The following is a 26,513-nucleotide window of genomic DNA, read 5'->3' on the forward strand; positions in this document are numbered from 1 at the left end:
GGTATTGTCAGCGGAAGTCAACTTTTTAAAAATGTTTTTGGAGATGGTTAGCAATGACTGAAGAAATCCTATCCTTTACTGAAGCCTCCTTACCGATATGTTGTACCTGTACAGTTTCACATGACCCAGTGAGCACCGTGTAGCTTGGAAGCGGATGTTTTATTACACTTTCTAAAGTTCCAGTACCGCTCACATTCATCAAGGTATCCGGTAAACACTGGAGACCATTTGAAGGGTGTTCCCACCTCAGCAAGTTATCCCCCATCATGTGCTGATTTGTGTGTATCTAACCGCTGGGACCCCTCTGATCCCGGGATTACAGTCCCGATGTATCCTACAGCATGGGCAGCAGAGTGCGCCTCTATTCATTTCAATGGGATGGCCGGAGATGGAGGAGTTCAAGCGCTTGGCTATCTCTGGAAGTCCAGTTGAAGTGAATGGAGCAGAGGTGCTCCAAGGTTGGAATTTTCAGGATTGGTAAGGTCCCAGCGTTCAGACCCCCACCGATCAGCAAGTTAGTCCCTGTTCTTGCTGAAATGGCACAATCGGCCAACCAATGAGTGTTCATTTGTCAGCTGATTGTGTCTCCTTTTACACCGCCCGTTGGTTGGGAATGTTGAGGCCCAATAGTCTGCCTGTGTAAAAGAACCATAAATCAGTTTTTACTGTAATTTTAGAAACCATTAAACTGTAGTACAGAGCTGAAGCCCTCCTGCATTTCCTTCTGCCTTAATGACTGCATGGAGCTCCAGTAAGGCGGCCTTCACACCGGCGTCGAGGAGTCAGTTTTCCTGCTCCTCTAGCAGAATAGATACATCTAATGATGGAACTGAACAGCGCCAAACAGTCCCTGTTGACTATAATGGGGTCCGTTCGGTTTACACTCAGCTGCCCGGCATTTTACTGGAAGAAAAACCACTACATGCAGCGCTATTCCTTCCGGTATTTTGTGCCAGATCTACAACCGGAGGTTCCAACGCAGATGTGAAGGCAGTCTGACGCCATTGGCTTGCATTATAAGATGCCTTTATACCAGACCTTTTTATATGTAATCTAATGAAGAAATCATTAAAGTGGTTTTCCAGTACTCTAATGTTCTATCTTTTAGGATGGGTCATCATTATCTGATCAGTGGAGGGGTCTGCTGTCCGGGACCACCAGTGATCAGCTGATTCACGAAGCAGCAGGTCTTGGGTGAGCCCTGCAACCTCTTCACTGAATATCGGGCACAGCGCCCTTTATTGCTTAGTATAGCCGCTCGGTCCCATTCACTGAGCAGCTCTCGGGCCACGTGATTAATGTTATGTCATGTGCTTTGAAGGCCACCCCCCCACGATCAGATATTGATGACCTAAGGGATAGGTCATCATCAACATTAGAGTCCTAGAAGACTAACGTGTCTACTGCGTGATAACTGAAGGAGCCGTATCTGTCAACAAGTGTGTTAACTGCTTTCTGTAGCAACTACAGAAACTGGGCCGGTTAGTGGTGCCTCATCAGAAAGCCACATCTATATAGCCGATTTCTGCGAAAGCAACATGCAAATACCCAAAAACTGAAAAAGATTAATCCATAAGTGACAGACTTCTGAACTTAGCATGCTTGTCACTACTTTATGCTGCATGCATGAAGCATGGCAAATTCCCTCTAACTCTGGACTGTACAAGAGAATACATTTTATTTACAGAGTTTTTGTTTATTTCCTGTGTAGTTTCTCCTCACTCCTCCCCCCAACAGCAACCCACTGGAATCATGGGAAGGGCGCACCAAGAGACAACCAGCCTATTCATGGTCCATGGGGATGGCAGAGCTTGGCGCTCAGCTGTCAGCCCCGTAGAGTTGAATAGTGTGATGGTTGCACTCGGGCACTACCTCCACCTGGTGATCTCGTGGTGCAACGCTTTACCAATAAAACAAACGGGAAGATACATTTAGGCCTTCTGTCCACGGGCGATATGTCACTGCGTTATCCCTGGCAATAATCCGGCCGCGGGTAACGCAGTGAACGCTTTCCATACTTAGCCTATGGTCGCAGCCCGACGTCCACAAGCGGAGAATCTTAGAGATTCTCCACTCGCGCGATTAAAATCACGGCATGCTGCGATTCTCAGAGGTGAGCCCGCAAGAGCTCCTCCCTCAGCCCCATGGCGGAATATCGCTAGCGGGGCCTAAGATACATGCTCTGTGATTATTTCATGGGTCACTACTTTGCTCTCCTGTGACTGAGATATACCCCATGTATCCTTTCCCTGTAGACTCGGTTTACCTAATGTGCAAGTTCAGTTGTGCCAAGCCAAATGCATCCAACCATTTGGACCGTATCTTACAGTACTTGTGTCCTGCTTTACTTTTTAAAGTACATCCCTTTCTCCCATGGTATGCGTCAGTTGACTATCCTTATAATTCCCTGCGGGGAGTCTGTTCGTCCACCACTTCAAGTGGTGACCAACAGTTGAATGAGTGCAGTGCATGGATGACAGCTTCTGCCCCTCTGCTTTAGGTACCAGTAAAAACTAAGATCACCTTGCAAAAAAATAAAAAGCAAGCCCTCATAACCCCACCAATGGAAAAGTAAAAGCTATGGGAGGCAAGAGATGCCAATAGGCTTTTTTTTTTTTTTTAGTAGTACAACATAAATTTGGTATTGCCGTCATAGAATACAGGTAACATCATTGTTACTGCACTCTGAAAGCCATAAAACAACGCCCCCGAAATGGTGCAACTGCAGGTTGTCTTAAATTTCGCCCGAGTTAATAGTTTTTAGGTCTTCCAATACATTATTCGGTATGTTACGTGCATATAATGTATTAAGTGAATATTGTTTTCCTGTTTTGGCGGGTTACATTAAAGTTCTGTTTTTTTTAATTGGGGTACGAGAAATGCAGAATGTCACCTGGACACACTAGCATCAATGATCCTTGGTCATGAAAAGGTTAAGCAATCGCATATCCTTACGATAGGATCATTTACTGTGGTATTAGAGAAACCCCTTGACGATCAATAAACTGACATTTGGATGCCACACGTACTGTCTCCACCGGAAATATTTTGTACTTGGGAAGAGTAAAATTGAGAACTCCTACACTTGAAAATGAAATTCCTCGAGGAAGATCAAATTAAATATAAATCAATCTTGAGTTGTATTAAAGAACTTCACCAGCAATAATGAGCAGCCCTACAAGATAAAAACAGCATCAGGAGTTGTTGGAAAGATTGATATGTTCCTGACAACCGGCAGTCTTCCCATAACGCTCGCCTACTGTGTAGGTTGTTCTTGCAGTACGGCTACAAAATGTCTAATGCTTTTATATGTAGCAAGTATCTGGTACACTGGAACAACGAAGAGCTTTGTAGTAAGAAAGCCTTCCAAATATATACCTTCCAAAAACATTGCTCTCGAGAGGCAAAAATATATATATATATATATATATATATATATATATATATATATATATATATATATATATGTATGTCACTGATCATGATTGCAGATGCCTGCAGATCTGTCAGTCTCTGCTGGGCTTCTGTATTCTCCCCTCCGAAGGAGGAACCCGGTAATTTTACAAGACAACCTGCTTTTAATTGTATTGACTGCAGACAGTCCTATCCAGGTAGCAATCAAAACAAAACGATTCCCGCACTGCAAGCGAAAGCCCAGGAGACCATAAGAGTTACTCACATGAGCGAAAATGGATAAAGTTATTCTTAAACCTAATGTAGATCCAATAAATAATCAGTAAAATACACACTCGCTAGACACCGCACTCCGCAGAACAAGACGCGAGAGTGCTGCCCGAGGCTTCATCATCCCCAACTCCGAGAGAAGATTCTGTCTTAACCCATGAGAAGTTTCATCTCACAAAGCCCATTTCTTAAGCCGTGCAACAAGTATCATATTTATATTATATATACATATAATATACACACACACACGATGAGGGACTTGGTATTTGTATAGCGCCAACTTATTCCACAACGCTTTCAGGTAATTTAAGACCCCTCAGCAAGCCGGGTGCTCATGTTACCGACTTCGGAAAGATAGAAGGATGGAGCTGGCTACATGAACCATGCGGGGCTTGAACCAGTAACCTTCAGGTCGTGAGCGAGAGCTCACTACTGCATTCTACAAGATCATGTGACCACTAATTGTGCAAACCGATTACAGAGGATGTCCAGTTACTTCTTCGTTTACTAATATGTTAACGTCCAGCACGACTGGGACAGAATGTCCGTGTAAAGCGCATCTCCAAAATGCATCTTTACTGCCAAAATTAGCCCGATTACTTGGCCCACCCAGCCACTCTGCCAATTCTTCCAGTGACGTGCCATTTGACTCGGAGTACATGCATTCCGGCCAGTACTTGGAACAGCGCGACATCATGGACACCTTCAGTAAAGAAGGGTCTGATGTTTGACGCTCCGTTCAGATTCATAAAACGAAGGTGCAGTTAGGCCTCCTGTCCGCAGGCTATATTACACCGTTACCCGTGGCGATAATACTCACGTGGGTAACGCAGTGAACGCTTTCCATTGGATAACTATGGAAAGTGCAGCCCAATGTACACAAGCAGAAAATCGCTTGCGATTCTGCTTGCGTCTAATCATTAAGGATAGGTTCAATGCGGAAAATCGCAATGACAAAAGTGCTCCCCGGCGGCAGTTTCTGCGGCAGAAATCCGTGGCGGTATATAGCACTGCCCGTGGACAGGCGGCCTTACACGAACGGCCTGCCCATCCATCTGCGAATCAGAACGGTCCCTTCAGAACATCCGGTCATCCTCCATCCAAGAAGTCATCTTCTTTTCCCCAACGCATGCGCATATAGGTCATAGTACTGCGCATGTGCCAGTAATCTGTGCACAGAGATTCAGAGCCGGCATTACTGCGACTGCACACCGACTAGCAATAAACAAGACAAGGGCAAGACAGAGGCGCAGAATCCGTGTCCCTGCAGGATGATAACTGAAGGAGGCCAATACTTCATAGCGTATCAGTTTGTACAAGACAGATTCCAAAGTCAATGCAGCTACAAGATGTTGAGAGAAGGGGTATAAAGCTGCCTCATGCCTGCCATTCTAGATCCCGCACGGCTGAGAACCGTGATGCAGGAGGAAACGTACTCCCCTGACAATTCTAGGGATGCGGCTTTCTGAATTGATAAGAAGGAACCATATTTATAGAACAGTAATAAGGAGTCCTTTTTGTGATACTGGTAGACAGACATGCAAAGATGGAGGACAATCTGCCACTTTTCTGGTCTGGGAAAAGTTGTGTGGATTTAGGCAGATATTAAAGTGTCTTTCCTGCCAAGCAGAGCTCCTCAATATTCATGCAACTGCCTTGCGCACCAGAGGGGCTTTTGATCTAATATGCCTCTTTGGGGACCAGCAAGGAAGCCCTTTGTTCTAGTGATAACCATTGTCACCCTGCCCCTCCCCATATGCATCTAACAGACTTGCTGATTGCGGTTTCCCACCACTGAGATGGGACAAGAGAAAAAAATTAATAAAAAACAGTGATAATGTGGCATTTGAAGGTCCCAGCTCAAACAGCAATTATATTTTTGCAAACTAAGTGTACCACGGACGCAGTACATTCACTCCCGGCATCTTAACAGCTATTCATTATACTTTACACATATAATTTACTATGGTCCAAGAGATTAATATAATTTCATGGAATGTGCTGGGGATGGGGGATTAAACTAAGACATGCTGTTTTTCATTTATTCAACAATTTCAACCAGCTATTGTTTATCTATTAGAAACACATTTAACAGGAGATAATGTACACTTGCTCCACGTGATTCTGTATGGGCACACTTTTTTCAATCTGTGGAGTAAGGGTATTGATTCATAAAAATCTCTTGTAAATGCGACTCGTCTCTTGTGCAGGCCACGGGGAGATTGGTTTGCCTTAGATGTATTATTGCGCAAAATAAATATATTTCCCTCCTCCTGAATCCTACTGTCCAATATCTCTAATGACCACTGTTAAAATTTTTGGTGAAGGTACGTGCGAATAGATTTTTAGTAATGCCAAACAAATCAACTGCTATTAATTTAGGGAAGTTGTATCTGAATCTTCAGGAGGATCATAGAGTTGGTGGGAACAGGACTGTCTTTCCACTTAATGCTGCCCAACCTTTTGATCGCGTTGAATGAAATTATTTATGGGCTGTTGTTCATAAGATGGATTAAACTGCTCTAATCAATGCCAGCGGCAAGAGTAAGGGTACATGATCTTATTTCGGGGTGGAGGGTGTTGTGAGGGGAACAAGGCAGGGGTGTCCCTTCTTTGCCTTATCAGAGCAACCAAGTGCTTGATTGCCAAGGCAATCACCTGATCTAGTTAGATTGCAGTATGGAGAAATACATGCAAATAATCTGTATTCGTATACGGGGATCCGAGTAGATCAATCAGCTAATCCTATTATGCCCATTTTGCCCAGACCTATTATTATGCACGGTTAATAGGTCTTACTATAAACTGGGGGAAACCCGTAATTCTTACTTTAGATCCCTTGCCGGTGGACTATTCATTGTAACATATGCAATGACAAATATTTGGGAGTTGTGGTATCTTCTAAGCCTCAGGACTTTATTTCTGCCAATTTGCTACCATTAGTACGAGGGTTTGACGATAAGGCCAAGATCAGGAATAATCTACCATTGTAGATAATTGGCAGGGAAAATCTTATTAAAATGGTTTTCATGCCACAACTCCTTTACACACATCAATATTCTCCTGTTTGGAATCCATCACAATATTGTTTTAGACTTCAATTTAATTCTAGCAGATTTCTTAGTGCATAATAAGCTCCTAAATATTGTATGGAGACTCTACAAAAGGGATAAACGGTCTGGAGGGTTGGAAATTCCAAATGTTTGGATATATTTTTTGGTGTAACTATTGCAACAGTTGAAGGGATGGGGAGAGCGCCATGGCAGGGGTTGAATGGCATGTTTCTAAAGGTTGTAGACCCCTTTAACAGATCTAGGCCTCATGTCCACGGCATAAATCGGTTTTCAAAACCCTATGGGTCTCCCGCGCCCATAGGGAATCATTGTGCACCGCAGTTATTAGGTACCTGCGGGGTGTCATTTTCCCCCCAGCGTGCGGATTGCACGTGTGGGAAAACCACCACAGCATGCTCCATTTTTATGCGGAAGCCAATGGAAGCCGTTCGGATCCGCAGCACGGATGCAGCTGTCACTGCGTCTGTACCGCAGGAAAGCAGGAGTTTCAAAAAGAAAAAAGGATGCGCGGCATGTTGCCGGGATCCCGAGCGCATTCGCCATGCAGAAGATCCAGCCTGCACTGAGGAGAGCAACCCAGCGTCCGAATAATGTATTTTTTGGCCTCATGTCTGCGGGCCGGGTGGAATCCACTGTGGGATTCTGCACGGGGAAACCGTGTGGCCTGTGAACATGAGGATGCGGAGTTACATGCTTTGCCCCTGACCACATTACTGTGATGTCATTACAGGTCCTTCACCCGCAGTGACTTACATGTCCCGCCCCTGATCACGACGGTGACATCATCATAGGTCCTATTACATAGAAACTGAGGCTGCGGGGGTTTGTAGGGGATGCATAACTCACTCACTTGGGATGAAAAACCTGTGATGACATCAGTCATGTGTTCAGGGGCGGACCGTGTAACTTCCTCACTTCGGAGGAGTGTCACCGTCATGTGATGAGGGGCAGAGCATGACTGATGTCAACACGGGTCCGTCATCCGGAGTAAGTTACATTTTTTTTACCCTGATCACATGACTGATGTTATCACAGGTTTTTCATCCCAAGTGAGTGAGTTATGCATCCCCTACAAACCCCCGCAGCCTGTAAGCACATGGCTGCTGTATGGCTAGGTGTTCTTTAGTATTCCATAGCAACTGAGGCTGCGGGGTGGGGGTGGTGTGTGTAGGGGATGGAATAATAATGAACATCTACAGCAGCCATGTACCTACAGGACCTGTGAGGTCACCTTTGTGGGAGGAGTTTGAAGTCACATGACCAGGTGGTGATAAGAGTGCAGGACTCTGCTGTGCTGTTTTTGACCCCAGTTGTATGAAGAATGTATGTAGCAGAGCTGTATGTGATGTACATGTAGCAGAGCTGTGTGGCGCATTGCACCACCAGAAACACTGGTACTGTATAATCTCCAAACAACTATTCTTATTTATATAGACAGAATGTTTACCATTTACAGCAATTCCCAATAAAAAGGTTAAAAAAAAATTTAGGCCATTTAGCGAAGATAAAGGAGCCATAGTGTTGAGTAGGATTCCAATGAAATTTTCTGAAAGTCAACGAATATCGCAGTTGTATTTAGTGCACAGAGTTTATTGTACTAAACTAAAGTTTAATATGGGTATTCAATTGTAAATCAGACTGTCAGAAATATTATATGGAGGGTGCAGATTTAGTGCATATGTCTGGAATTGTGTAAATTTTGGAATAGGGTAGCCTTAGGCTGCCTGTACAACAGCGTTTTTGCATTGCGTTCCCCACGGCGATAATCTGGGCGCGGGGAACGCAGTGCACGCTTTTCATAGCGTTGCTATGGAAAGCGCAGCCTCCCTGTCCACGAGCGGAGAATCAGAGCGATTCTCCGCTCGCAGCCGGCAAATCACAGCATGCTGCGATTTGCCGCGATTCTTCGTGGTCAGCCTGTCAGATAGGCTCACAGCGGAGATGCGTGCTCTGGCTCCTGGTCCCCGGCATTCCGCCACAGGATACCCCAATGCCAATGGACAGGCAGCCTATAACAAAAATCAACGAGTCGGGTTTATTTTTCGAATTTCACACAGGCAAGTGGGATATCGGGCTGTGAAACTCAGCCCAATATCGCGCTCGCCAACATGCGATGTTCCCGTGGATACAAGACGTTTTAGTGTTAAAACCCTCTCGTATTACTTCTGGAAAGTAGGATCGCAGGGAGTTGCCCATTGTCTTCAATGGGTAAATCTCACATTGCACTCATGTGCGCCTATAACGCCATGCGATGCTGGGCCGGCCTCACTGAAAACAATGGTACAAAGAAAAAGTATCTTATAAACTTTAATCCTACAGAATCCAAGCTCTTTAATGTCTGGCCTTCTAGGAGGATGTCGTCTATGTAACCCTATGTAATGCTACACTTATATAAAATAGGTTTTATTGGGTTCTGTACTATTAATCATCTCCAGTTGTAAAGAATTGTTTCAAAACTAGCCAATAATCATCTCGCTGGGTTCTTGTTTGTTTCCGTTCATGGCAGATGAAAGGCCTGATATATTTCCGCACCATGTCTCATCTTCATGTGCTGAAGGTTTATTGGGTGTACAAGCATCTGCATCCTTACCAGAAACCACCAGAGATCCACACGTAGATATAAGGCTACAGATGGCTCATTGGGGCGTGACAGTCATATTTGTGATTGGGCTTTGTAACCACTGTGCTTTTTGCCGTTCATTACAAAGCGCTGCCTGAGGACTTTGTTTCCTGTCCTACTTAAGAGCTAATGCCCACGGACGGATTTCCACCGCGTGCAGCTGCCGGTATTGTGTTCTATTGAACCTAATAGCTGAATATTGACGCTACGGAATTCGACCGTGAAATTCCGCAACGTGAAATTACCCGCGGCATGTCCCATTTGCCGCGGGAATACGTGCGGACGGCTTCTATGGTCAATGGAAGCCACCCATCACGCTATACTTCTGCTGTAGCGCAGTGGAAGTATAGCGTGAATACACTCCCCGCCCGGCGCGACGCTGCCGGCACAGCGTTTCCGGAGGAGGGTATGAGGTCTTTGGGGAGGGTGCTGTGACGGACTCCGCTGCGGTATTCCGCTTGCGGAGCCCGTCACGGCCGTGGGCATGAGCCCTAACTCCTCTGGACGATCATTTAAGACAGTGTTTCCCAACTCCAGTCCTCAGGGACCCCAAGAGGTCATGTCTTCAGTATATCCTATAGCAAGAACACCTGTGGCAATGTCTGAGGCACCGACAATAATTACATCACCTGTGCAAAACTGAGGAAATCCTGACAACATGACCTGTTATGAATCCCTGAGGACTGGAGTTGGGGAACATTAGTCCAAAACGTCCTTTAAATGGTCCGATTGTGCAAAATCAAATGAACGAAATGCGTGATAGTTGTAACGTATGCAAAAAAATAAACCTCATTGGATCGCTGACTTCTCGCTGCATGCAGACACACATAATGTGAAGCCCCGAGTGAGAAGCCAGCGACGATCTACCTGTCTAAACGGAGCGCTAACAACCTAGCTGTGACGTCTGCGCTCGTTCAGCCGTCCCGTGTAAGTGAAGCATAAGCCAATTTATGAGCAAACCAAGGTTGAACTTCAACGTGGTAATAGATCAGCTTCTAAGACTGTTCAGCAGAGGAGCTGGAGACCGAAGAATTGGACAACCAGTCGGAGGGCCTTACTACTGAATAGCACTCTGCGGCCCGTCATGTACCGGATACATAGACGCTGGAAGAGTCCGCTTTAACATTTTAACATTCAGCTACACAAAAATTTTTAGCCAAAAACAAATTAAAAAAAGTGTCCATAGACTTCAAATAACTTAACAAAACTCAGGCTCTACACATCTCAATGGCCACCATAAACCCAACAGAAACCACGCCACAGAGACGGATTGGGTACAATTATATATTTAGGGTACAATACCCACCCACCTAATGGTCTCACACAACTATCCATCCAACCTTCATATATAAATCTTCTATGACCAAGCTCCACAGTCATGGACTATGTGGATTGTGTTCCTGCTGGGTGCCACCTCCAGGTCTCATGGACAAGCATACAAATATACAGAAAGAGGAAAGGCGTTCTTACAGAAGGAACGTACCAATAAGGGCTCATGTCCACGGGCGTTTTAGGGAGATGGAACAATACCTCCACAGTGTCACCTATTGGAAGGCAGCAATCCCTAAAGTCAATGTTAGACTCTTTCTACAAGCCTTGTAACAATGACCAGAAACTGAAAGCAAAGTCAGAGCCCATGCACAGACAGCCGTTTTGGGGTTCTTGCTCCTCATCTGTGTGCAGCAGGATTCTGGCTTGGCTAGAGAGGCCTGTGATGTGGGTGCAAAAACCTCGAAACAGCTATCTGTGCATGGGTTTTGGTTTTGCTTTCAATTCCTGGTCATTGTTACAAGGCTTGTATAAAGAGTCTAACTTTGACTTTAGGGATTGCCGCCTTGCAATAGGTGGCGCTGCAGAGGTATTGTTCCATCTCCCTTATTTGCATATTACCCAGAGGAGCATGAATGGCTTTTTAAGTCTCCTTAACATTTGTATAGGCAGTGTATGCAATGCTGTCCATGCGCAATACATGCGTTTACATATACAACCCGCTATGAAACAGAATGGAGAATTTAAGAAGGGGAAAAAAAAAGTCACCTCTCCTCATTCTACTTTGGATTATGGTCACCCACCCATTATGCCTGGCTTTATTTTTTTTCTTTAATTCTATATGATCGGTTTATCACTTTTGCTTCCTAAATCTAACAATTTATGAGCCAAGTACTATTTTCTACCCAATTTTGCCACCATATGGACCCGTTACACCAGGCGACCGGATTATCAAAATTGCAGCAAAACTTGGACACGGGTCCCTTAATGTTCGCGACACAAGCCAAGTTAATAGCCACTATAAAAATATTAAAACCATACTTAAGCGAATCAATAAACATTTACAGGAGAGCGGTAGTTACAAGCAACAATAAACTGCCGGCACCTTCATTAACGACCCGGTGCGTGTCACCGCGAGCCTACTAAACACCGGTGTCTGTGTCATAAAGGAAACTTTGCTTGAGTAATCTGCATCTGGAAGGCATGCTTACAGACTGGCGTATATGAAAGCATGAATGCCACAGATATGAGGGTCACAGGAAGACGGGGGGGGGGGGGGGGGGGGTAGTTTTCAGCTGTCGGCAAGGTGTTGGGGAAACACGGGGGGAAAGGAAAAAAAGAAATCATGTAAAGAATCTCATTGGAAAAACATCAGAGTTTCTATTCATTCCTTAAAAAATTGTGACGGGGCACGTTGAAGAGCCAGTGGGGTGTGAGTAAAATGCAGATGAACGTTCAGACAATTTATGCAGTTCATAAAGGTAGTTATTGTTTCTCTGCCAGAGCGTGGAGAAAGGCTACAGGGAAGAGGAAAATCCAATTACTTACCCACAAATAATATGTAAACTGCAGTGCAAAAATAGCAATGCCTTCATTGTCAAAGGATCCGGCTACTGATCGGGATATGTAGCCTGGCACTATAGCAATGAAGCAGGCAGCAAGAAGCCCCGCTCCCTGGTTCCACAGTTCTCGTGTGAGCAAAAAGGTGGAAATTGATGTAAGGCCGCTGAAAACGGGTGCGAGGAACACACACACATCTCTTATATGTACGGTGATGTTCAGCATATTTAAAATCCAATGGATCAGTCCGGCTGTCACCATCAGCCCTGGGTAGACCTGCAAGAGGGAAAGGTACAGGGTCAAAAAAAGAGAAAGGATACATGTATCGAATGTGTCAAATTGTAGTACTTGCTACATACGGGTCACAAATATTATGGATGGTTTAGATTTTGTTTTGCCTAGGCTCAACACTTAGAACTCCCCTCTATATCCCGGATCAGAGATGTGCTAGTGGAGATGGGTTGGTCGTTAAATATTAGGACATTCCTATACGAGCCGCTTCTTTCGATTAGTCATTTACGAGCTAAAGGATACAGGCCGTATATAAGGGCAGCACTGACCCCAATGGTTTGTCAAGTACCAGTGGGGGAGAATTCAAGTATGTAAGCATTCATATGGCTATACCTCAAGCTATGTGTTAAAGACTACAGAAGTAGTCACATTGTCAGCAATGTACTATAACCGAGTGATCTGCGATGCCCGTAACCTCCTGCCGTGGGTACACAGATTTTAGCACATAGGCAGATGCGCATATAAGACTGCTCAGATGATGCAGCGACATAACTGGCTTATAAAGCCTCAGCGCTTCAAGTGGCCAACATTCAGGCATTGGATACACGACGTCTCATTCTGTACTTCCTTCTGGGAGATATATATATACCCGCCATCTTTTGGGTGGGCATTACAAGTGGCAACTGGCACTTTATAACAACTTGACTTTGATATTGTTAACCAAATGGAAAGGTTGATGCGTCGTTGCCTCTGCGGGATAACATAACTGTCCGATCTTCTATTATAAAAACTGGCCACGTAGTACAAGGGGGCGCTCACATGATGACTATTTGCAGATTTTCTGTAGCTAAAAATAAAAATGTGCATTTATATCAATTATATTAAAATTGATGGCGTAAAATCGGTTGCCGATCTGCAGCAAATAGTGCAGATCTTGATGTGGATTTGCTGAGGAAAAACCTGAAGCAAACTAGCTCTGTGTGAACGCAGCCTTAAGGGGCTGCTTACAGGATTGCCCAATAGTGTCAGTTTTTTTTTGTTTTTTTTTTAAATTAAATATTTGGGGATATTTTTCCATGCCTTCTGCAAAGTGCAGTCTGCTGTGGATATTCTGTACTCCAGCTTTGCGCCTTAACCCTTTCCAATCCACTGTGACATCTTCAGATAATTTGATTGAAGGCTGTATAGCTCCCAGGTTGGAAGACGTCCGGCAGGGTGTTCTTACTGTATATTACTGGCCACTGTTGTCGGGGGTCTCTCCAGCATGGCCTATACCGCAGTACTGGCTCTAGCCAGCAGACGGCACCATTGTATAAAATGGCAAAAAGAAAGCCCTGAATCTAAAATTGGATTGCAAAGGGTTAAGCGTATGTTCTAATGGCACAATCCGACATGGATCTTTTCACATTGATTCAGCCAGTAAAAACTGCAACAAAAATCCATGGCTAAGGCTGCCTGCAGACGGCCAGGTCGGATCCCCTGCGAGAATTCTCGCAGCGGGACCAGACCTGCGCCCCTGCAGGGACCAATGCGGCTCTCACCTGCTCCAGCTCTGTGATGTGCCGGGTGACGCCCAGCCAGCACATGCACAGAGAGGAGTCGGGGCGCCGGGAGGAACATTCCTGTGCGGGCCTCTGCGAGACCCGCACAGAAATAAAGCATGCCGCGATTTGTTTTCCACGTATGTTTTCACGTGGACAAATTGCGGCTGTGTGTACAGGATTGCGTTTTGTAATGCAATCCTATGCAGACGGGCATGGGCAGAAATTCTGTGGGAAATCCCGCCGCAGAATTTCCGCCCGTGTGCAGGAGGCCTATAAGCGCAAAATTCAGCTGCAGATTCACATACGGATTTATAGTCCAGTGAACAGGACAAAATCTGCATGCTGACTTTGACGTAGATCAGGGGTGAAATTCTGCGCATGGATTTTGCCCATTTACTGTGATAAATCAGTGCGAAACAGTAGCAAAATACGTGGCAAATATTTGCATCTTAGCTGAGGATTTCTGCCACGGTCTTTACAGGCTAAAAAAATCTGCATCAGATTCCGCTATGTGAAAATCTTACAGGGAGTGAAGCCTCAAGAACATTCAGAGTGCAGAGAGAAGACCGAGTCCCAGACCACCTGAACGAAACCATCATAGTCTCTCAGATCCGTTGGGCACTGATCGTTGTTATGGATCCGCCCCCAGATGGCATGACCGAACCCAAGTATGAACAAAGTCTTAGATGCAATATGAGATGGCACGTAGGCGAGAGTGGCGCCGGTTTCTGAGGGGAGACCAAATTAAAAAAAAAAAAATTCAACACCCCTCTTTAGTGGCCACTTTGCCAATTTAATTTACAGTCAAGCAAAGTGGGTCTCTGTTCATGCATTCCCCCGAAGTCATTCCAGGCATAGTTTAGGGCACCTTTTTCCCTGCCATTTAAGGTGGAAATGTTCTGTTGTCACACTTGCTATGGTGATAGCGCATCATGTACAAAACAACTGACATACAGAGCGAACAGAACATTTTACTACAAAAAGATAAAAAAGGGCAAAAAGTACAAACTGGAAGACAGATCTTAACGACACCAAATCCAATTAAGAGCCTCGTAGAGATATAAGCTTGTATCACATATTCAATTTATACTGACAGAATATCACCAGCAACAACTTACTAATCATTTCATGTTCTCACTCTAATTTCTGCAAATCACCTAGGTTGAAAAGTTAAATATTCTTTCCCACAAAAGGAAATGCTGTTTTAAAAACATCCCAATTAAAAACTGCCGCACAATTTAGGAACGTATATAAAAGACCACTTTTTTTTTTTTATTAATCTATTCATCAAAAAGAAATTAAGATGAAAAAAAAAGCCAATTCCGCACTAAAAAGAATTGTGATGCTGTACAAATACTTCAGTTATTGGGAAATTAAATCAGCAGCATGGCGGCGGCTCGGGAACCCTGGTGGGACGAGGCTTAGTTCTTAAATGGACAAAAATAAAGTCTTAATTACATTTTTAAAATTGCACAAATTACCGTTTCAGAAGTTTATGCAGTAAGTTTGAAATGGCTTGGCCACGATAGAATTCTCAGCTGTGCCTGTAGGGGGCCTGGATTTAGGTAGTCGTGGCCCACATGTTTGAGACTGACACATTTTGTTTTTCCCCAAAGTCTGCTGCTTTAGTTTGTATAGATAGTGGCAATTTATTGCAATTCATCCGATCACTCTTAATACAAGCTCATTCCTTGGCATGGACATTAACTTAAATCACAAAAAAAAACACTATTTCACTGAATTTCAGTCCTACCAAAAAAAAAAAAAAAAAAGACCTGCTATCATTATTTTAAACATCTTCTCGTTAGTTCAGGAAAAAGCGTTAAAGAGGACGAGGCAGCTGATGAGTCAATCAACATGACAGTGATAAGATCAGACTTGTTGCTCTAAGGTCCTTTTACAAGCAAAACTAAATCTCTTAAAACGTCCAAGTGACTGAACGAAGTGTCAATATTTTCACACGTACAGATAATGGCTCTATTTACCTCATTAGCTAAACTTAACTTTGTGGAAGGAGAATTACTTGTTTGCTCATGGGCGTGTGTTTATGCGCAGGATTATCTGGCCTGCAGGATTCCATTGTCTTCTCCTGGCAAAGTAAACAATGTACTCATTGTGTATACAAGGCAAACTGTACATTCAAGTCTGCAGGATGCTCAAAATACTGAATGATTTCCATTCATTTTGAATTAATTTTGAACAGCCTGGCAGATATTATTAGGCAGGCTAAAAACCAGCGCTAAATGACAAGTGAACGAATATTGCACGACTGCCCGCGTTTACATGTAACGATTATAGCTCACTTTCGGCCGTTGCAAAATGGGTGCTTTACATCATTGTCTTCTTCTGTTAACCTCCAAGGAAACACATGCAGTCATTTCTTTGCCTGTGAAGCCCTTTTTATGCAAAGACACTTCAGCTTTTAAGACTGCCCCTAAAATCAACCATTTATCGAATCATCAAAAACTTTAAAGGATAGCGTGTCCATGAAGAAAGCTTCAGGGCGGCCAAAAAAAGTCCAGCAAGTGCCCAGTCTCCAGAAGAGGATTCAACTACAGGACTGATTCAGAGCTTTCTCAAGAATGGCAGCAGGCGGGCATTGATGCATCTGAACACAGTGAGGTGAAGGCTTTTGGAGGCTGGCATGGTGTCAAGGAGGGCAGCAAAGAAGCCATTTCTCTCCAAGAAAAATCATCAGGACAGACTCGTATTCTGCAGGAAGCGCAAGGATGGAACTGAAGAGGACTGGGGTCAAGTTATTTTCTCTGATGACGGCACCTTCAGACTGTTCGGAAATCTGGAAGAATGATTGTCTGGAGAAGAGAAGGTGAGCGCTACCATGAGTCCTGGGTCATGTCATCCTGAGATCATTCAGGTGTTGGGTTGTCCTTCATCCAAGGCACTGAGCTCACTCACAGCCTAAGAATCTTGCCAATGAAGAATGGGATCTAAACATCGTCCAAAAGAAACTTCTCCCACCGATTCAGGTGCAATTGGTTATGAACAATACTCCTTCCAGTATTATGGAGCGCCGTGTCACAAGGCAAAAGCAGTAACCCAGTGGCTCGGTGAACAAAACATTGAAATTTTGGGTCCATGGCCAGGAAACCCCCCCAGATCTCAATCCTGTTAAGAACCCGAGATCAATCCTAAAAAAGCAGCTGGTCAGACAAAAACAAAAATTATAAACTCCAAACACTGATTAGGAAAAAATGGGTTACCATGAGTCAGGATTTGACCTAGAAGCGGATATCCAGCATGCCAGGGCAAAGTCTTGGGGGAAGGGGGGGGGGGGCGCACAAGTTATAAAATTGTACCTCAGTATCCATGAAACATCTGACTAAAAAGATTTGTGTCAGTCTCAAAACCTTTGGCCATGACTACATATGTAGATCAGGGAGTATTCAGTGTGCAAAGCTGGCCATATACTCTACTTGGATCGGCATAGATTTTAATGGGATCTACCGACAATCTATGGAGACAGTCCATCTACCCAGTCTGTGCTTCCATTTGGTCAAACAAAAAAAAATGTTTGGTACCGTGTTAGCCAGTAGAGCAATGTGTGATTGTTCTGAGTGAGAGAAACCAAGTAATCTTGTAGATATGATACCTTTTAATGGCTAACAAAATGCATGATGTTACAGCAAGCTTTCGGGGATATCTCTCTGCCTTCATCAGGCTAATGAATGAAACTAGTTTGGATGGCACATAATTATAACACACAGATGCAGAGGGGAGGAGAACACACTCCTCTTGATCTAAATAAAATGTTCACACACAGAAATCGAAGACAGTTTTGCACTCAAAACTTAAAACAGACAAACTGAGTTGAGACATAAATCGTAAATCAGTCCACTGAGCTCAGGACAGTTTTATGATGTGTGTTCTCGCTCCTTCAACCTGCACATGGAAGGAGATGCAGCACTACCTATTGGATGGCAACATTGCAAGTCAAGTTCTGAATTTTTATGAAGTTTTAAAGAAAAAGAAATACGATTGGGAAGAGGACATTCCTCTTGACCTCCTTCAGACCTTTCATATTTTCCACTTATGTAAGAATCCCAGACTGAGGTTCATTCCATTCTTGAGGGTATCAAACATGGCCATAAATTTGTACTCCTAAATTCTTCTGTGACGCTGCGACTTGAAATTGCCCTTCAGTATAATAAATCATCTGCTCTATGCTGTGTCCCTGACCACAAAAATGTTTTGCCACAGGTAGTTCAGTCTTTCCCTCTCTAATTGAGTGACGATCCATTTAGTCAAACATGGACTGGACAGGTTGAACATTAACCTGCTTAATTCTTTTCCAGATAATTGGTGTCACGGTCAAATATGGACTGCCCTGTTCGATGTACGTGCAACGACAGACCCATAAACCTAGGGTATGCCTAAACAGTGTCCTTATGGTGTAAGCCGAACCAGTAGGTTTTTGAATTTTTCCCCCACAGTAAGAAATATTGCGGTAGACTACACTATACCCGACAGGAGGGTCACTTTAATTCATTTTTATCAGCAATGTAATAAAAGTCACAGTAAAATGTTATAAAGCCATATAGACAAGTGATAGCAGCAAAGCAGTAAGATAAAATTACATAAATGTTCGATTTTATATGAGCGGACTATTCTAACAACGTCCCTTACGTAGCTTTAAAGCCAACTTATAGAAGAGTTTCCCATTATGTAAAAGGCAGTAGCGTGACGTTACCCAAAATCACAAATGTTAAGCGACACCGAAAATACATTAACCAAAAAAAACAAAAAAAAACACATTGGCGACACTTACCGTCCCGCCTACTATTCTTCCCAGTGGATACCATGCTCGTTCATCAAACCAATTTAAAAATTCATAAAACCCGTGGGATGCTAGATGATGTGTTGATCTGTAGTTGAACCTGTAAAAAAAGCACAGACGAGTGAAAAACTGTAAGACTAAATAACCCCTTTCTCTAATAATGACATACTTGACATTTGCAGAAAGATGAAAAAGAAAAAAAAAAAAAAAAAGAAGTCAGCGCACATTCACAAAGCGGCGTGGAGGCATTGGAGGCCATATCTATTCTAAAGACTGAAAGAACAGATCTGCATGCGTCACACTATTCTACATGAAGCAGGTCGTCTTGTCCTCCTACTCCTGCAGGTATTGGACAATAGCTTTAGGACTTTCACACCTGCGTTGGGCCTTCCCAAGAAGGGAGCATCATGAAGTGCGATTTTTTCTGTAGAAACACCGGACACTAACGAACTCGACTGCTATTATAATCAGCGGGGTCCGATGGGCATATGTTGTATCCGACACCACCGCCGATTAGTTTTCTTGTTCTGCTCCTTTAGCAGAGTAGAAAGGAAACTAATGATGGTGGCAATTCCAATGTGAACAGGTTCTTCTCTTCTCAGACGGCTCCCTCCACCAAATATGCAGTAAAAACATATCCTCAGAAGTAGTTCTCCCTATACACAGCCTAACAGGTGCTCATTAGAATTATTATTTTTTATTTCTACATAGTATTATAGTAACATAGCATGTTATGCCAACAAAAAAAACAAAAACACGTGTCTATTCAGTTTGGCCTCTTCCCCCCCCCCCCCCCCCCATATGTCTATATTATACTCCAGTTCGGCACTATGCACCAATTCCAGCAACCTCATTGGTTCTGATTCACAATTCCAGCAATCTCATTGGTTGTTTGGCTTGTGTGTTGCCTGATTCAACCTGATTGGTTGTTAGTACCAAACTGGAGTGTAATATAGATATCCAATCTGGTAATTTTTTTCAGTACATTGTATGGTACTTTAAATGGCACTAGAGATGAGCGAGCACCCAAATGCTCGGGTCCGCGTTATTCGAGTCAAGCTTTTTGTAAAATTCGAGAGCTCTACTCGAGTAATGAACCCCATTGACTACAATGGGGGACTCGAGCATTTTTGTATGTGGGATGCCAGGTGCCGAGCTTTTTTTTTCTCTCCTAGGTTAGTCTTTCTCTCCCCCCCCCCCTCTTTCCCCCCTGCCTACCAGACAAAAAATTTGCCAATGACGCGCTCTGCGTCGCAGTGGGGAGGCGCCAAAACAGGCAAGTCACAGCAGGGAGGAGCCAAAAACTGGGGTGGGGGTGGGGTCAAACACGGCTTGATGCCCGTTCGAGTAGCGAGCACCATCGAGTATGCCAATACTCGAACGAGCATCAAGCTCGGAAGAGTATGTTCGCTCAACTCTAAATAGCACCATAGAAAAATACAACTCGTCCCGCAAAAAACAAGCCCTCATATAGCGACATCGATGGATAAATAGAGTTAAGCTGTGTGTGTAAAAACAAAAATGGAAAAAAAAAAAAAGATGGGCCGCGTCATTAAGGGGTTAAACCCTGTCTGTAGACCCTGTTAATTTATTAATACATTTTCAGGAGGACTACTAGACGAACGGAAACTGAGAGGGTCTCTGGTGGAGTTTGAGCCATCAGTGAAACTCAGACTAGATTGTCTTTTTTAGTCATACAGATACATTAAATGTGCTCGTTTGTTACATAATATATAACATAGGTGAGTAGGTTTAGGTAAAAAAAAAGAAGATTTCAGCCTAAAATAAAAAAGTGAAACAAAAAAATCCTCATGACCCAACCTCAGATAGGTCATCAATAGCAGATCAGCAGCGGTGCTACGCCCAGGTCTCCCTGCCAGTCAGCAGTCAAGGTGCTCACAGCAGGAAGCTGCTCCCAGTGAAGTGAATGGCAGCTGTGCCTGCAATACCATGCCAGGGCACTGCACAATGTGTGGAACCATCTGCTTCCTGATCCATACACGTGGCAGCAGCCCAGTGAACAGCGATTGGCGCGGTTCTTGGGTAGTGCCCTCTGAGGTAAGCTACGGATGACCCAGCCTGAAGACGGGTCTTTTTTAAAGCTGGAAACCCCCTTCAACGTGAGGGATCATGGAGAGGATGGCAGGGACAGACTCCTACAAGTTACAATGACTAGTTAAAACTAATGTTTAACACAAAACCAATTTTGTGGGTGGACCAATACGTTATTTCAGCGGAGTAGGCAATAACATACTTTCTTCTTCGTTCGGGAGCAGAATGAATACCAATACTTGGCCTGCATAGTAAATACCCCATTTATAAAGCAGAACGTATAGTCATCAGAGCCTGACAAATACTGTAATTTTCTCAAATCTGGCGCTTGCTGCAGCTGACCTGTCGGGGCGAAGCCGCTGTATTTTACATTTCTTTCATACCGAGTCTGAACTCTTACGTCTGTGAAACAACTCCACGAGCGTTAAGGAATATATTACAAGGCTGAAGCATTTCCTTCTGGTTCTAACAGCAATCTGTACTAATTATACACACACACAGTTTAGAAAGGAGCACAGGAAATAGTTGGGGAACTTTGGTCTTCATTTTCACCTTGAAGAAGCTGGTTCACGGTGAAGTGCCGTACGTTGTGCACATGACCACTCAGCCAATCACAGCAGCCATAGAAGTCACCACTGGAGCCTACGATTGGCTGAGCGATCACACGCACAGTGTACGGTAACATAACCGCCATTCTGCTTCTTCTGGGTTCTCAGCAACGGGCACTGGTGCCGGACGGGGAACCTTTGACTTAGGCAAGTATGCATTTTTATTCAAGCCTGTGATGTTTTCAGTTCCAGAAACCCCCTTTAAAAGCATAGTTGTATTAAAACTGCTGAATATGCAATTTCTTAGTGTGTGTTCTATAAAACGGTTAAATGGGTTTTCCAAGCAAATATTAATGACCTATCCTCTGGTTACGTCAATAGTTAAATGCCAGGGACCTGCTGCACGGGATCCCCCAGCGATCAGCTGAAGGTTCACCTGCTTTAAGTGCAGCAGGGCTAGACAGTCATCAGTGTTGAAAGCCGATGCATCACAGAGGACTTCACGCCCAAAGAAATCAACGTGAGGACTGCCTTCTCTTACACATTCAAATCAGACCCTGGTGTCAGAGCGGGAAGTGTAACAGAAGGCTTCCTATTGACCTCAATGCCAGTGAAACCCTCTAAGACGCAATCCCTGGCAATTGACCATTGAGGGCCAATCCTGAGGATAGGTCATGAACAGTATTTGCCCAGAAAACCCCTTTAACTGCATATAACTATAATCATTAAAGAGGATATCCATTCTTACATGTCTACTTGAATACTAGTACTCCCCGTGAAATAAAAATACTGGAGCATCTTCTCTTAAAACTCTGCTTCGTTCTGTCCTTTTGCTTTTCCTTTTGGAAATGTATAAGTTGATAAAATGGGAATTGTAACGTCCAGTTTTGATATGTCCCTACCCAACACCCCTGAGAGGCCCTCTTAAAGTCATCACTAAGCTTGCCAATGCACGCTCATATTTATGTTGGACAACTCCATTTAGGAAAGTGTGAAATCAACCCAAACAGCTAGTACATAATGAGAACTCCTAGTATGTTGCCCACAAAGTGTAAACCCAATTCTCCACCAACACAGCCATTGCTCTAATGTAGACCCGGCACAGAACAAAGACAAAGTTCAACGCCACTAACCAATGTACTCGAGTTAATTATGAACTTCCTGTAAGAACAAGTACGCCATTTGCATGAGCCAATAGTGTGACCTTCAGCATCTGCTTTCTTCACACTTAAGTAAAGAAAAGTAGTGTTTTTTTTTTTATTTAGTAAGGTCCGACAATGGTTTTGTTGGAAGGGTTTTAAGTAGAAGTGATTGATTCTTTACAGGGAAGCCATTAGAGAAGCATTCCAGGCAAATTAAGAGATGTGATCAGTCAAACCCTCCATCAGAGGACGACCAGCGCACGGATCATCTCGAGAACTCCTCGCAGGAGATGCTGATGGCATGAATAAAAGCTTAAGGAGAATAGAAGCCATATGTTGACATCCTTTAGTATTGGAATAACCAGCACAGATTGTTTTCTCAGACTCCACCAGGATTTCAAGCCTAGAGGAAGCTACTGTATGAGTGGTTTACCATGGGACAACCATCGTACGAATGGTCGCTGGATAGAGCAAACATAAGAGATAGACGTCGCATGTAAACATGGCCACCAACCACATGAGGACCAAGAACTGGTTCACTAGTCCATGCGATTCAACCATACAGCAGACGATTAACCAGCGACTGTTTTAAACTGGTGATCATGGTCTGCCTACAACTTCACAGGGAGGTGTGCGCTTGTTCGGAATGAGTCTCCCACTGAAAGTCAATTGGCTCTCGCCATTTTTGAACATGTTACTTAACGCAAATACACGAGTGATCCTTGACTGAACAGCCCCTGCTGGGGTGTGAAAGAACACTTACTGCTACGGTCTCCGAATGGTTCTGTCGAAAGAGCAGCGGTGAGCGTTCACTGGAAGACCGCGGCTCGCATTTGTGTATGTTCAGTAGACATTACAACCAATGAGCATGCGTTGCGGGGCGCGTGTGTGTGGGGGGGGGGGGGGTGGGGGGCGATGGGGGGTAATTTCAAACACACTCCTGCCAAAGAACATCACACCTGACTAACAAATGATATTTCACCCATATAAATGCCCCAACCAGTTGTTCCACAATCACAAGACTCAACAATTGCTCTAAGTAAAAGCACCCGGTCATTCGTACGCGGCAGTGACTATTTAAAGCAACTTTTCAGATAATAGTTGTCCCAAGTAACAGCCACCCATTCCTTTCTCCCAGATCAAACTGATTCGAGCGAGAGATTTCAGGGGTTTGGGGAAAATAAAGAACACTATTGGTACTTTCAATTCCAATTTTATATGGATGTACGATTTTCTCTCTTTCCTCTAAAAGGATGCATATGGAACCCATGAGAACAAAAAATTGTGACATACTGCAACTCTCGCTGTATTACAGGCCCATCCTCTCCCAGAAGACCTGGGGCACCATAGGGACATCAGATTTATGAAACGGTCAAAAAGAAAAAAAGAAAAAAAAACCAAAAAAAAACACAAACTGGTTTAAAGTCCCTTTTACACGGGATGACAGTCGTCTAAACGGCTTCCCAAACACTGATGTCACCCCTGAGGTAGTTAGCGCTCGTGCAGAGAGTGTAGACAGACTTTGCCGTGAGCTTCTCACTCAGAACTGCACCTTCTATGAAGCGGGGAGAGTTTACACGAAACGACAAGCCCGCGATCCAGCGATGGTTTTTATGTAGACTGAAAGTCAGTGATAAATAGCGAACGATGTTTTTGCACTTATACTGGACGATTGAGCGATTATAGTCCCGTGTAAATGGGCCATTAGCTGCTCCGCTCAATCACAGCTCTGCTTTCATTTTACCAGAGCAGAATCCAAAAACTAAAGCTGCACTCTGATCGGTTGCGAGGAGCAACTAATTTTTTTTTAACCCTTTCCAATCCATTGTCTGACGACATTCTGATTGAAACCTGTACAGCGCCGATGTCGGAAGACGTCCGGCAGGGTATTCTTACTGTATATTACTGGCTGCTCTGTTGTCTGGGGCCTCTTCAGCATGTCCCATACTGCAGCACTGGCCCTAGCCAGCAGACGGCGCCATTGAGAAATGGCAGAAAGAGAAAGCCCCCTAGGAAACCCTGAATCTAAAAATGGATTGCAAAGTGTTAATCACCCCCCCCCCCCCCCCAATGTATCTGCACACAGAGTAGAGGGACATAAAATGGTACTTCCATCTTGTATGCACAAACCCTACAGCTGGCAGGACATTGTCAGACAATTTCCGCCTCACACCTGAAAGGTCACATGACTACATTTAGCCAATAGCATTACAGCTAATAACCTTATTCGTACTCAATAGAGAACAAGCCACAAAGCTGGGATTTGGGCAGCCCCAGAATACACTTTTTCCATCGCTTGTAGGAAATGGTACAAGATGCTGCATTATATATTGTTAGTTCGGCTTTAAGAAACTTTTCTACAGAGGACGACGGGCAATAACACATACCCCAGTCGGATTACTGTAGGAGACGAACTAAGAGCCGGAGCAACAACACATAACGACATCTCAGGCAGAGATGTACAAACAACTTAACTCATCGCGGAGTAAACTTACTGCCTTCTGGGAGTTTTTGGTCTTTATTGAATGTCTTCTGGAGATAAGACTGCTCATCAGTCCTTCCAGTCACAGGTAATTAATTTTTTCTGCTCTATTTGTGAAGCAATTATGTTGCAATCGCTAGTCAGGCAGATAAGCTCATGTGCGGTGATCTGCTCAAAAACTGCAAAATCACGAATTTCTCTCATTTCTACAGAAATCCCAGGAGACCACTGCTCTAGACTATCCCTCTGATCCTTCCACGCAGGCTGCTGGGATTCTTAACATTACTGGAATATTTGGGGGCAACTCTTTAAAGCTCCGATTTTCTAAAATCTTTAATTTGGGCTCAAGTATCGGTGACCCTTTATTCTGAAAGTCTAAATGCTGCCAAAATGTAATAAAATGCATAAATGTGAAATAGGAGTATGCAAGGCAGGCACACCTTAAATAGGGTCATACACATTATATCCCAACTTAAGTGGGCACTAATCGTTCAATAAACATGTGCTTATGTGATAACTAGGAACAGTGTAAGGCAGTTTACCTAAAATACGGTTTGTGCTGGAAAAAAAAACCTCTAAAGAGCCATTAAGGGTCTTACTAACTTGCAGTCCACTGCCTGTTGTCAGGCGAAATCTATCTGTGGCCAATCTCACAAGGGCGCTTGTAAAAACACAGCGTTTTTTTAACATTTGACCGCATTTTTAGCAGTTCTAAAAGTAGGCAAGTCGTTAATGCCAGAACTGGAAGAAAAAAAAAAAAAAAAAGTGTCAAAGACGCGGTAGCCACATTCTACCGTGTTTTCAGCAGCGTTCAAAACACACCCCATTCATTTCGAAGGGGAAACTTTTAGGTTTTAAAAATGCATAAATGCATCAGAATAGAAGACAGCGCTTGAAAAACGCTGCGTATTAACGCTAATCTGAGAAGCCCCCTTGAAATCAATGGTAGTGATTGACAGCGTTTAGGGCTGCGCTGAAAATGCAGCGTTAGGGTGCATTCACACGAACGTATATCGGCTCAGTTTTCACGCCGAGCCGATATACGTTGTCCTCGGGTGCAGGGGGGGGGGGGGGGGGGGGGGATGGAAGAGCCAGGGCCAGGAACTGTGCTCCTGCCCCCTCTCTGCCTCCTCTCCGCCCCTCTGCACTATTTGCAATGGGGAGAGGCGGGACGGGGGCGGGGCTAATTCCCGGACTGTAGCCCCGCCCCCATCCCACCTTCTCTCATTGCAAATAGTGCAGAGGGGCGGAGAGGAGGCAGAGAGGGGAGCGGGAGCTCAGTTCCTGCACTTGGCTCTTCCATCCTCCCCCCCCCCCTGCACCCGAGGACAACGTATATCGGCTCGGCGTAAAACCCGAGCCGATATACGTTCGTGTGAATGCACCCTTAGACACTGAAACAACCGCCTGTGTGAGCGGCCTTAGAAACACTGCTTTCATATGGGCGCTGGCGATTCTGCTTTCCTGTTCCATTCAGTGAGCAAGAAAGGGTTCAAATGGTTCTGTCTGCGG

The 26,513-nt window shown here is 44.2% G+C and overlaps 1 protein-coding gene across 1 annotated transcript in view; it reads right to left on the reverse strand.

Annotated features, from left to right (window-relative positions):
* STT3B (STT3 oligosaccharyltransferase complex catalytic subunit B) overlaps nt 1-26,513 on the reverse strand; it is a 99,684-nt gene that overhangs the window by 40,670 nt on the left and 32,501 nt on the right. The window contains exons 2-3 of the mRNA XM_066585172.1: nt 18,769-18,877; nt 12,196-12,483 (exon numbers count right to left, since the gene is read on the reverse strand). Of these exons, the coding sequence (XP_066441269.1) occupies nt 12,196-12,483; nt 18,769-18,877 (397 nt within the window). The remainder of the gene's footprint in view (nt 1-12,195; nt 12,484-18,768; nt 18,878-26,513) is intronic.

This window comes from Eleutherodactylus coqui, chromosome 12 (genome assembly GCF_035609145.1).
Source record: "Eleutherodactylus coqui strain aEleCoq1 chromosome 12, aEleCoq1.hap1, whole genome shotgun sequence".
Classification (NCBI taxonomy): Eukaryota; Metazoa; Chordata; class Amphibia; order Anura; family Eleutherodactylidae; genus Eleutherodactylus; species Eleutherodactylus coqui.